This window comes from Opisthorchis viverrini (assembly GCF_000715545.1).
Source record: "Opisthorchis viverrini unplaced genomic scaffold opera_v5_140, whole genome shotgun sequence".
Taxonomy (NCBI): domain Eukaryota; kingdom Metazoa; phylum Platyhelminthes; class Trematoda; order Opisthorchiida; family Opisthorchiidae; genus Opisthorchis; species Opisthorchis viverrini.
The window spans coordinates 56,363-70,010 of NW_008751796.1; the positions used below are offsets into that span (position 1 = coordinate 56,363).

The 13,648-nt window shown below is 44.0% G+C and overlaps 2 protein-coding genes across 2 annotated transcripts in view; one reads left to right on the forward strand and one right to left on the reverse strand.

Moving 5' to 3' along the window:
• T265_06612 (hypothetical protein) overlaps positions 1-9,080 on the reverse strand; it is a gene marked incomplete at both ends in the record, with an annotated part of 36,940 nt that extends 27,860 nt beyond the window's left edge. Inside the window, 2 exons of the mRNA XM_009171925.1 lie at positions 7,174-7,293; positions 8,968-9,080. Coding sequence (XP_009170189.1) covers positions 7,174-7,293; positions 8,968-9,080 — 233 coding nt within the window. The remainder of the gene's footprint in view (positions 1-7,173; positions 7,294-8,967) is intronic.
• On the forward strand, positions 4,420-4,971 carry T265_06611 (hypothetical protein; the record flags this gene model as incomplete). The annotated part of the gene is made up of 1 exon (XM_009171924.1): positions 4,420-4,971. The coding sequence occupies one exon, from the start codon at positions 4,420-4,422 to the stop codon at positions 4,969-4,971; it is 552 nt and encodes a 183-aa protein (XP_009170188.1).
• Positions 9,081-13,648: the final 4,568 nt, after the last annotated feature.

Below are 13,648 nucleotides of genomic sequence, written 5' to 3' on the forward strand. Positions count from 1 at the left end.
TATCGCGTAGTCTGGCAGGCTCAGGCGTAACCAATAGACGGCCACCCACGATACAACAGTGGTCAGCAGCCCAGCAATAGCGAACGACTGATGTCTTGAAGCACATCCCCACTCACTTTTCAGGCCGTAACAAAAGATGCAAAGTAGCTAAGCTGCGGTACGAATTTGTCCGGACCGCCTTCGTTGCACCATCGATCGGACACCACTGTTGAGGCGTTTATTCCTGTTAAGCTTTTGGCACGTCTTGGTTACTCACTCTGTCAGGGGAGCTGCTAGGACCTATAGGTCAAGGGATTGCGAGGTCGGCAGGGCAACTTGACTGGCCACGTGGTTGAAGGCAGGTGATTGCACGCGTGACACAGGTCCTTAGTCCACAACTTAATGTATGCAAATGATTGATTTTGTGTATTACTTCTAAAAAGTCCTGTGTAGACATACATCCCAACCGTAGTGCCAGAGTGGAGGTACTATACCTGCATATGGTATGCCCAGAAGTTCATATCAAGTTCCTCTGCACAACCTCATACCATCTGCAGTTTCAGCTTAGTTATAAATCGGTAAATGGTCAAAAACGGCATTCTGCTTTGTTTGCGACTTCTCGATATTCAGGCAGAGCATCTGGGCTATTCTTTGCTTCTTTCAGTAGCAAAATACATCGGCATTCAAATGTTTTATGGGTGGGTTGACGATGATTGTCTATGTACTAGTGAGAATTCTGAGAATTACCTGGATCTTGTTATTGAACTTCAAAATTCAATTTTCTACACAATTCTCCTTGGGTTTAAAGCAAAAAACTCACCCTGTCATATGATGGGCTTTGCTTTATTTGGCTAGGTCTTCTCAACCGAAAGTAATGTATAAATTTGACCAAACTCGACTTAGCCGTTTAAGGGGTGCTTCACTGGTGAGTTATTTGAATCTGCAAAGTCTTTTCCATTACTCTACGTGTTTTTTCCGCCTCTCAAGGAGGCTGATTCCAAAGAAAGCTTGATGTATTGTATCTTGAGTCCTAGCGGTCGTACGGCAAACATCCATTGATCAGTCCAGTCATTGAACCTACCTTTTTGTCTGTCTTCATCTTACACACTTAGTCGATTTTTTCAATCATCAGGGGTCGAGATGGTTAGAGCACGAATTTACTGATAGGAAGGTCCGTGGTTCGAACCCAACTTCTGCCTCTCGACTTCCCCTGTCTAGGTTTGGGTCACCTGGAAGTATCCCAGCCCTCGTGCTTCCTATGGGTGGCATGGTTGCTAGGCATTCAAGTGGTGTTACAGCTGAACGATTTAAATTTAAAATTTCTTCCAAATAGGTTCATTTTGAACAGCCAGAATACAACTGGACGACTCACCGCTAAATTGTTTTTACAACAGATGAACTAACGGCTGAAAAAGTGCTCTGCCTTTCAATTGTCGGCACAAGTGATCATGCACGACTGACAATTACATCAGATGTGCAATGCCTTTCCTTCAGAACGAGACGCTTCTTACTGCGGTTAAGAAGTAATCAATTCAGAAACCACTGTACAATACTGGGTCGCGAGGATAAATCTCGTTTTTAACCATGTCCGGCGCAGGCCTTCTCGACAAATCTCCATTTTTTTAGATGAACGCAATTCTCAGTGAAACGTGGCATCATAGCGGTCACTACAATCAATGGCCTTGAATAAGTAGTACAAGAGACTACAGAAACTATAAGTCACCGATATGACTCTGTACTCTTTTCTACGTCTGATTTACCATCCTTGCTTCACTCTGTGTCTTTCGTTAGACAAAGTGATATTCACTTGGAGTAGTGTTCTTAAAACCAATACATCGACTGATAAGAATAAGCCCTATCCATGTCGAATTAGACGATGCCGTCAGTACAATCTTCCTTAATTTTCCAAAAACATTTCAGAGTCAACCAGATCATTTTGTCCAAGACCCACCTGCAGAATAGGTTTGTTTAATATTTGTCAGTCAAAGTTCGAGTCTCTGGATGTTGCTCAGTAGTTGCAAACGACAAAGTTGGCGTGTTCCAGTGTTCTGTCCTCGGACCACCCTTGTTCAGCATGACTGCCAGTCATCATCATCAATTGCTAGCTCACCACAATCATTTCGAGGTGCCTACACCTCCAGACATTCACTAAGGCAATCGGGATAGAAACTGACAACAAGAACGTCGCGGACATCGTTTGACAGCCATATCTTGTAGTCTCCAACCAGGCACAGTGAAGACCACGCGGTCCCCATCCTGGAAGGCGAGCAGAACCGACAGCACCCAAGCGTTTCGTGATCCCCTTCATACTCCTCTGCCAAGTCAAGGGTTGGCCACCTCTCTGTTCACGTCACTGTGAGTTGGGCATGGAAAACAGCACTCTCTCTTCGGCAAATGATCGTTCTGCATACGCAACACGTCCCAACCAACGCAGCTTCTGGTGCTGGACACATTCTTCAATGGAAGTACCCGTTGCGCAACCGAAAACGTGCTTTCTAACTGCCTCGTTACGGATTCGTCGACATCAACCCACACGAGCTATGGTTCTGAGACAACGATGATCGAACACCTGAAGACGTCTCAGGTCCGCTGCTCGAATAGGCCAAGTCTCACACCCATACAATAAAACAGCCCGTACTGTAGCTTGATGGCAAAAAATTCGCGCCAATTAGGCAGTTACGCTGAAGACACTAAACCACGATGACGATAATGTGGCTCCAGGAGACCCAAATCCACATCACAATACGTCTGCTCAACGGACGTGAACGCACTCCCATCAAATGACAATAAAGTCAAGCTCGCGTCTATCTGAATGTCTATTCTAATCAGCTCGTGTCTGTATCATTCTCTGAGTCGTCGCTGAATCAGACGCCCACCGGTCACAGTAGCTACCCTGACATCCATGTAACTATTGATCCTGGTCTCACAAATCAATCTGACCAAGTTGATACATGCGATGCATAACTTCAAGCACTCCACTTTCCATTTTAAGCTCTGAATGTCACGCGACCATGGATGCGTCATCTCGTGGTTGCTATACGTTTCGTCTTCTACCTGTCCTACTGCATCTGAATCACACACGAAATAAACCTGTACCAATTTTGTCAGTGAAATCGCGATTTCGAAGAGAAACTTTTGTAGCAGGTGGAACGTCGCATTTGGTATTTGTCTATGAAAACCAAAATAGTGGGGTGCCATTTGTCTAATTTGAATCTACAAAGTGAAGCTGACATATTCCATACTATATATATGTACCCCATATTATAGTTTAATTCCAACCACATCATACAGTGCTTCCTTTGACAATGTACACAAACAAAAAAGGGACATTGGAAATTTCAATTTGAACCAGCTCTACGAAGCGTCGAGTGGTTAGTTTCCCCAACGTGTGACCCTGGTATACCATATTAAGCTATCACGAACCCGCTAGACTCGCTTTTGTTGCTAGGTGCAATTTGCGATGATCATCGTCCATAAAACTATCTTCAATAGGACACTAATATTGTTTATGAACCGATGTGGCGGTCGACGTCTGATGCAGCAGAAACGTTTCGGAAAGGAAACTTGTTCAGTATTCAGAGCTACTTTACAGGTAGTAAACTCCTCGAGTGTGGCTAACTGTTGTCTTTGCGCTACTTCATCACGAAGAACATCCTCTTGACCGATGATCGACGACAAGAGTATCTAATCGACCTTCAGGTGTTTTCCTATAATATCGCAGCTGCTTGACCATAACCGTGGTAAATCAACCCTTCAGAAACAATGATAGTCATTTGCACCCCATCCATTAAAACACACCTTTGACTCAGGTGATTAACGAGTGGAAAAAACTTCCCACCTGAGTTGTTTCTGTACCTACAGTGGTGGACCCTGATTGAAAGATATGGTAAACCTCGGGCACGGTGAGCTTTGCTCCCAGTTATTTCGGATATTTCGTACCGCTTCACATTGCTCTTGCTGAGTAGTGTTCGCCCGTGGATATGACAAAGCTGACGAGGGTTATCTCCCCTAATCTTCATATTCGCTTGTCTGATTCGTTTACCGTGGATAGCTGAGAAATCTCGTTAGATGTACACATATTAAAGTCATCTGAATACTCAGTTTAACACACTTGTATATAGGTCGGGCATACCGTGTGATCAACATGAGAGGAAGCTTTTGAATACCGTGCGGAATCTACCGAAAACTGTTGTATATCAATGCACATAGAGGGGTACCGGGTATTCAACCACCAAAATGCCTTTGAAAAGTGTCCAGATAGACAGTTACCGACAAGGGGGTTTTTCCCAAGTGACGTCGAGCAGACACGAAGTGAACGATGCCTTTGGAAAGTCCCAACCAGTCCAACAGGTTCATACGAAAAACTAACCTATTCCTCCAAACTGGTCTCGGATAACCTGAACATCGGTTAAGGGTTGGTCGGAAAAACCTGCTAATCTCATGTACCAAGCTTATCAAGACCTTCCAGTGGATAACAATCAACGAAATAATGGCAGCAAAAGAATTGACTCACATCATAGAAACGGACGCGACCACCTGACAAAAGCTTCGGTCCACAAGCACATAGCCGACCACAGAAGCGCACAAGGGACGGGACGTAAGAACAATCCACCGGAGCAGCGTGGACCGTCTCTCTTATGCCTCCGGCGCGCACTGATTTACGACAAATGTGCGTGGGCGCCGACGTGCAGTCCGACGTTCACGATACGTACGTCTGATTGGCTGGTGACACAGTTACGGACATTCGGCTCGCGTATTAAGCCCGCCAGCCAGTCGGGCTACACTGCAACCGCCTCGGTCCTCGACCTAGACAACTCAGCCACCAGTGCACAAATGCAAGATCGGAAACCGTGTCGACCTGCCATTCGTAAACCCACGTACCTTTTTTATACCCATGCTCGACCTAGCAAATGGACATGGATTCTATTGACATCCAAATCGCCGTCCTGTTGCGCCGATATTGGTCGTGCGAGCGTAGCTGGCTTGATCTAATCGAATGTATGGACTCCCAAACTGTAGAAGCTTTCGTATGACCGTCACTACACACCATTTGTATTTCGGTCTTCGCTGTTTTCAGACGGATTACTGGACTACTGCAATTTACATACTGAGTGGATGAAGTAAGTACAGGTCAGGTTGTACATCTTACGGGGCAACTGTCGGGTTTTTCGGTATTTTGGCATATACCCTGTAGACATTTATTGCAACAGTGAAAGTTACCATTGCATTAACGATAGGCAATTCTTTTTGTTTTTAAAAAAAGTCGATTTTATCAGTAATTTACTGATTCATTTGGTACCCCCCGCCGTCGCAAAGAATCATGCCCTAATAGGACCAAGCAGCTGAGAAAGGCAACCTCAACTGGTGAACTTTGCACCCCCGGGTTTTCAATGCTTTCTTGATACGATCAAAGTGACATGTTTTTTTTTTCATTTTCGTGATACAGGGGGATCACTCTAGAACAATAGATACATCGTAAATGACAACATCAGTTGAACACTCAAGTTTGACATAAAAGTAAGCAAAAGTCTAATCGGATTAAGTGAGTTATATGCCAAGTTGCAACTGCTCTGTTCGGCAAACGAATACAACGAATGCTCAAACCCCAAAAAATCGCTCTGGATTGATGTAGCTGACTGAGCCTGAGAAAAGAAAAACAGCTCCATATTCAGCAAGCGGAATCACCTTTTACAAAAGGTTAGCCCTTCTTTTACGATAATCGAAACCTCGGTTTTTGGCATCGGGATCACCCAAGACAATAGTGACGTTGATGTCTATCCATATCGGATTTATTGTTTGCCCAATCGTAGGGCAGTTACATCATGCAATCCTCAACTCGGTCCCGAGTATGGAAGCCGCCAAACCAGCGTAGTGATGATCTATACGCCAGCGGGCCCTCTTGCGTTACTGTCCTCCCCTTGCATGCGCTCTGCCCCTACGTGCATATGGTTATCGATCAGTCAATATGGAGACTCGCTTACCCTCCCACGTGGCTTACACTAGTGAGTCATCTCCAGTCGGCTTGTGCAATCAGGTTCAACGAATGCTTCTGGTGTGGAGGCACGCAGTTGTGTGATATCTGTCAATTGGATTGACAACCTGGAAAAGCAGATGCACCTCAAAATCCAGAGAACAGATGCATATATGGATGCTTGATCATTGTTAGTGAATCAATACTTGTGGAGATTTCATCCTGTAAGTGAAGCTGAAAAGCCGAGAAGCACTGCATAGATTGGCTTCACTTATAGGACGAAATCTCCACAAAAATCTCAAATCTCCTCGCACTACCAACAATCAATCAGTATTATCTAAATGCGTTCACGTGAAGGAACTCCAAGCATTTTGGTGTGCACTTCTTCGGGAAAAAAAGCGTTTTGTTTTTGAATCCGTCCATGATTGAAAAAGATATCTGTTAATATAGTACGCCTTGGATGCATTCATACTACTCACCGATGACAGCACTTCATGCACTTTATTGCAACGTAGTACTATTAGTAACTTCCAACCGCCAATGGATATATTGACAGAGTCCCAAGGACTACGAAATGCACGTGGACCCTGTGAGAACCGTCAATGTGTTCGTCTTTTCTGTGACGTGGCGATTTCGATGCCCCAATGTTCAACAACCGCTGTACCGAAATTGGCGTTATCGATTCATTGTTTTATGTTATTCCCTTAAAACCTGGGCATTCTCGAAAGACGCCCATGACATTCGGATATCACACACTGTTTTGAATCTTCAGAGGTAATTTGTTGTATCTGTTGTGTCGTCAGCCAATGACTGCTTATAACTGGAAATAACCAGAAAGCCAGTTTATCGAAGCAATCGTCTGAAGTGCCTCCAAGAGCCGTCGTATAGTGTAGTTTTTCGAGAGATTATTCAGTGCTCAAGGAGTGAACTTACTGACCTTCAAAGTCCCCTCTGCATCTCGATCGCTCCAGTCTAGGCTTGGGCAACCTGACAGTGGCTCAAGCTTTTGGACTGCATGAGAGCTGGGCGCCCAAATGGTTATACAGTTAATCGATTAGCCTTGTTCGTTTTCATTAGTAATTTCCCACTTTTACCAGCATGATCGGCAGGCATCTGGAAACAATTATGGTGCTTTTAACTGAAGAAAAAACGAGCAACCTTTTAAAACAGTCGGTTTATTGTCTTCAAACGTAACAACCAGATCTAATCAATTCGCTACCCACAAGGTTGCTGACAACTGTTCGACAGCCCACGACCGGTTTCGCCCTTCTTGGGGCTCATCAGATGGGCGCGCAGTCCCCGAACTTCCGTCAACATTATGTTCTACTTGAACCCAAATTAGACTGTTTTCGAGAAATACACCCATTTGCAAATCAATTTGGTTTTTACGAGAGACTCTAGTGAATCCTTCGTTTATGCTATTCTACAACTGAATGTGCTGTACGTAGGCCGCCTCATGATTCAGTTGGCACGATATTCGAGATATCACACGGCTGGGTTCAGGATGTCATTCTTAAAACTTTTCCTCACTTGGAGCCAAAAGTTTGATTTTGCTCACATATGCTAAGAAATATTAGCATTGGCGATTGAAATGACTGTGAAGCACTACTTTGTTTTTGATCATTTTGGATGGTAGGTTAGAAATATCACTTTTTATGTTTTGATGACGTAGTTCCAGACTGGTGTTTCTCATTCAGCAATTTGAGGCCCCCGACAGAAGTAAGTAACAAGCTGTTTGGTCTGGTTCGGTGCATTGACAATCAGTTTATTTTGCCTGGATATCTTGACGCATGTAGCAGCTATGTTCAGTCTGTTCAAGTTGCCAGATAGGAATAGTTGGAACACTTCCGGAGTTCTACAGTTCAAGGTCAAAAGGTCCCACTCGGATAGTCAGCGCGAAGTGTTATTCATCGTTTTACACAGATTTACATCAACGAACAATCATGGTGAACAAGGAATCGTCTCTAATAAAAACGTCTGTTCAGCGACCGCTGTTGAGAGTAATCGAAAACAGTTGTGTCTACGGACTGAATGTCCTAGCATGCTGTGACCTGAAAATTGCCTCTAGATTTACAAATAACGTCCATTTTTGCCGAGCAATTCCGGAGACAGTGTAGACACTAACATCAGTGTTCTCTCTGTTCACCACTGTGAGAAGCGCGAGAACTCATTCAATAGTGACCAGCCCAGTAGTTTCAGCAAAGCTGCTAGAAAGCTTCGACGAATCCAAAAAGCAACTTTACAGCAGAATTTTTGATTGGCACTAATCTGGACGTAACCCTGAGAGCCGAAACACCTTCGACAAAAACTCCTTCTTGTGAAAGGCAGTTTATTTCAATCTTTAAATATATTTTATGCAGAGCAATCGCAAAACAACTTGCACGCACCAAGCACGTGTTACCTTAAGACTTATTTTTAGAATTCGTGAAGAATGGGATCAAATCTAAATACTGTTTTTTGTGTTCATTCACGTCAACATCAAGGAATCTCGTCTGGCAATTTCCCAGGAAGTGCGTTCGAATGGTTTGCTCATGAGTCTGGTCTCTATCTTCCTGATGAGAATTCTCCCGATTATTAGAAGGTGGGCTGGTAGATTTCGCTATTATGGGTCGGAAGGGGTCGGGTGCACCCATCAACCATTCGCCTACCGAACGGGTGATCTATCGATCGAAACCGCACGCTTTTTTTGCGCCCATGCACGTGAACTTCACAGCTGACTCATCACACCAACCACTGCCTATAAATTATCAGTGACATTCTGTCAGCTGCATCACAAAGCCCATTGATTGAGTTGATATCTTCCGGATGTCCAAAGGGTTTTGGTGTGAATTGCTTTAGTTAGGGTTTGATGTCATTAACACTGTAAATCATGGTAACCACATCGTTAGTCTGTCTAAATCGACCTTAGCCACCAAATTAGCATAGTGTTTCCAAAAGGTTTATAATTTTTCCAAACATTTCTTATATTGTCATAAAAAAATACTCACAAGGTTGCTGGAAACTCTTCGACAGCTCACGACCGGTTTCGCCCTTCTTGTGGCTCATCAGATGGGCGCGCAGTCCCCGAACTTCCGTCAACCTTATGTTCTACTTGAACCCAAATTAGACTGTTTTCGAGAAATACACCCATTTGCAAATCACTTTGGTTTTGACGGGAGTTTCAGGTGAATCTCTCGTTTAAGATGTTCTTCAACTGAATGTGCTGTACGTAGGCCGCCTCATGTTTCAGTCGGTACGATATTCGAGAAATCGCAGTATATTTACATAAAGGGAACTGCTCACAACGTTGCTGAGAACTCTTCGACAGCTCACGACCGGTTTCACCCTTCTTGGGGCGCAGTCCCTAAACTTCCGTCAAACTTGTGTTCTCCCAATTGGACTGTTTTCAAGAAAAACACTCATCTGCTAATCAATTTGGTTTCCAAGGGAGAGGTTGAATATAACTCCTCTTTAACTAGGTAACGTAATATGTAACAAGTGCTTTTGAGGAAGAGCTATTTGTAGTGACAAATACACTCATCTGTTAATCGATTTCTTATATTATTTATAAAACAATAAACCTGTCCACATCAACGTCCCGCGGTCACGTTTCGCATACTGCGACCAACGGCAACTAGATTTTGCTACGATTAGTCTCGTTTGAAGCTTTGCTGGTAGGCTGAAAAATCGATCTGAAATTCACAACCTGGTAATTATTGGGTTGTCCAAGGAATGAATGACCTTGAAACCAGCACTATGTCGCGGTTAGTGAGTAGAGAAACGCTCAGCCAGACTAAACTTATGCTTGATTTTTCGAAAAGTCTATGACAATTCTATTACGACTAAGTTGCAAATCGAGTATATCAATTGATCGCCTGAAAATTTTATGGTCCAAAGAATGAAAGGAAAATTCCAGAATAGAATGTAGTTGTCAGGGTGCGCCCAGACAGAAGGAAAAGCACATATGCAGAGAGTGACGCATCCCCAAGGTCACCATCGGTTCGACACGTCCGGAAAGTAGGTGAGTTGGCGGCTCGAGGCTCCGTACGTTTTTGTCCTGGCAATACAGCCGTGTCCGCAGTTCTCTGTCTTCTCCCTATCGCGTAGTCTGGCAGGCTCAGTGCAGGCGAACCCAATAACCCCAGTAGTCATCTAAGACACCGAGTCATCTTAACCCATTCAGTAAGTGCAGATAGAAGACAGATATTAGGGTATGTGGTGGAACGCGTGGTTTCTACGTATAGTGCAGTCGGCAGTCGGATGGGCATTGGTCATCCACGACGGTCTTCCTCAACAGCATTTCCTGATGTAGACTGACAGAGAAGCAAGCATGGGGGGTGGTGTGGAGGAAGGGGACAGTTTGCTTACTCTCGGTCACCGGAAACGCCAAATTTCAAGCTACACGAAAAATACTGTCAGGCTAGGAACGACAAAGGTACGGTGATCTTTCTCTTAGGAAGGACACTTCGGCCAGAAAGCATTCCGTTTCGCCAATGGTCGAAATTCAAGCACAGATCTTCGGTGTTGTCAAAGGCTTCATGGATGATGTGAGTTCTCAACAGCCGTTTCAAGTACTGTGAAGCAAATGACTGTGGATGTGACAGAGCAGAATTGTGATAACAAAACGCTGGCAAGTTCGATGGCCTTTTTTTATGCGGAATCCGTTGTATTCTACTGCGGACGATAGAACTTGAGGAACTTCTTGTAGGATGACAGTCTTTTTGTGTCAATTTATTTCAGCGGCCTGTAAAAGCTACTCAAAGTGTTCTGTGCCCAATCCCTGCACCCTCTCCAAGTGGATCGCAGAAGGACGAAACTTTGTATATCAGAGATGAGCTATTTCAAGGTCGTTTACATCGCAAGGTCCTTGAAATTGACCAAGAGATTTGAATGCTGCGCTATGCAAGGTCATGTGGTTCAGACCTTTTTTTTCTAGACGGTGTTTAGTAGTTCCACAATCAGGACCGTCAAATGTTGTTTACATAGATGAAAACGTGAACAGTCGAGGCTATCATGAAAATCATCGTGTTCCATCAGTTCTGTGATATCACAGTTTACTTTCGTTATGATCTAACCAAACTTTTTCAACGTCAATCGGAGAGGCGAAACCTGCTTTGATGCGCGAGTTGTCCCTTTTTGGGGGTTACCAATTAAGGATGACTGGTGAGTTGGTATGAAGGAAACCATGTGAGGAAATACGGTATTTACAAAATGGAAGCTTTTTTTAATCAGTTGAGTACTCCTAACGTATGGTTCTGATTTCATTTTGGCAATATTTTATCGACTATTATTCTCAGAAGTACTGTTTCCATTAGATATCTGTTTGTGGATGTCATGTGATTGTGGGCTACACGTTTCAAGTCATCATTAAAGTGCATGATCTGAAGCCGCAAAAGTCCCACAGTGTTTCTAAGAAATCGCTAATAATCGAAATCCTTGTACAGTTCACACGACTCTTTAGACCTAGTGTTATTTTCAGCGTCTCAGTTTCTCCACTCGCCAGTTTGTCTTTGCCAGTAGCGTTCCAAAACGAAGCCTACTCTCACATCCCGTTTCGCTAGCAAGGAACAACCCGACAATCTTCGTTGTTGAAAATTTTCCATAGTTTTACTAGAAAATATAATAAAGTTCTTCGTAATGCACTACTCATAAGGTTGCTGAAAATTCGTTGACAGCTCACTAACAGTTTCGCCCTTTTTGGGGCTCATCAAGTAGGCGCAGTCCCTGAGTTTCCATCAAACTGCACGAAATTAGCGAAATGCACTCATTTGCAAACTAATTTGGTTCTTTCGAGAGACTCACCTGAAACCCTGATGAATCTCTCGTTTGTGATGTGGTCGTGGGCTGTCGACGAATTTTTAGCAACATTGTGAGTAGTGCATTACAAATATGCATGTATCGCGATATCTCAAATATCGTAGCGAGCGATGGAGCATCAGGCTGCCTGGTGCGGCACATTCAGTTGCCTGGAAACATCACAAACGAGAGAGTCAGCTGGGTTCCAGGTGAGTCTCTCGAAAAACCAAAGATGGTAACGTTCTCTTTTGTCTCAGCGGTGAAAACTGCCATGGTGGAAGCATCGTCACACAGCACATTCCACTGAGTTTTGCGGGTTTTTCCTCTCTCTGTGTGCGACGAAATGAACTGGGATAGGGGCCTGTGTTTACCATACCACTGACTATACGCTGCGTCACTTGACTTCATCGTCGGGTTGGGTAAGATTCATACATGTATATAGGTCGGGTTCATTCCGAGTCAGACGTATTTCTATGGTGATTTTGAACCCTACGGGACAGAACCTATCTCACCCGGCTTGATTGCACAAATGAACATCTAATGAACAATATTGACATCCATTTTGTTACGCGTGAGGAATTTTGGTGATATGTACATGTATGTATTTTTGATTTTCAGTTGAAACACCTGTATTACACTTCAGGAGGCAACCCACTACCTCTTCCTCACGTTTGGTAGGTGTCACCACCGAAAACAGGGATTAAGGTAGAGACGTTACCTCCCCGGCCAAAGGTTCCTCGTAGGAGGTCACGTGACCAACCACTATGGTCTTGTCATACCTGAATCCAAGTTTCATTTCTGTTATCAAGTAAACAAAGGGTGGGAGTGCGTGACAAAACTTGAAACTGAGGCTTGAGATATGAAGGTTGGTTGATGGTTGGCGAAGCTGACTGGAAGTTTCGAACGTAGCTGGAGTGTAAGGTCTCTTGACGAAGTTGCGAATATCGTGTGCTACATGGGAGCCAATCCTTCACAGACATGTCACATCGTAGTCCTCGGAATACAAACTGATGGAGTCAGGAGTATTTGGCTACGTTTGTTTTTTTCTTTCATATCGGTTCGACTTTCTTCTAGAGCAAGAAGAATGCGAGAGAAGTCTTGAACAACGTCCAAGAGTTGAATGGATGACTGTAAGATATGAGGTCTTCACAACTGTGCATGGGTTAATTCCACTTTTTTCTGTCGTCAAAAGACCTCGGGATGTACTTTTAGAAGGGACTATTCAGATGCGGTAATTTGTCTAGTAATCAATGTGCCCATAAAAAACGACCGTATTCCTGTTATACCTGCTGATTCGCCGGCCTGTGGGCATTCAGGGTTGCTTTCAGGGAGCTGACCTTCCTGATAATTCCCGGTTAACATCTGGTCACGGTCCGGTGAGATTCGGCTCAGAATTTAAACCCTCCAACAAACAGTCAGTTTCATTCAGAAAAGACCGTTTGATTAGCTCCGAGGCGTCATTTCTATTTCAACAACACCGGGGTCAAAAGTCATCGTGCTTGGCTTTCTCGGTTTAATCGGCGATTGGATATGATCGTGGATCAGCATTTCTACGGCTCGGATTTCATTCACTCTCATTCCCGTCCGACCGTTTGTCTACCTGTTTTCTTTATGATAAGAATGAACAAAGAAGCTCGTGAAAAAACACTACGCAGATACCTGGTTATTTCCACCGCAGACAAGTTGGAATTTCTTCGAAGGCCTCCGAAGTCGCACACAAACGTGGAATGCAACAGAAGCAAAGATACCCTACCATAGATGAAAGGCAAATAACTCAGGGACGCCACACATTTGAGGCGACTTACTGAGAGGTATATCAATGCGAGCCTTGAAAAGTTGTAAGTTATTGGGAGGATGAATACAATCAGGAGTGAAGAGCTCCAAGTTTCAAGGCACTTTGACAGTTTGGAAGACTGGTTTGCT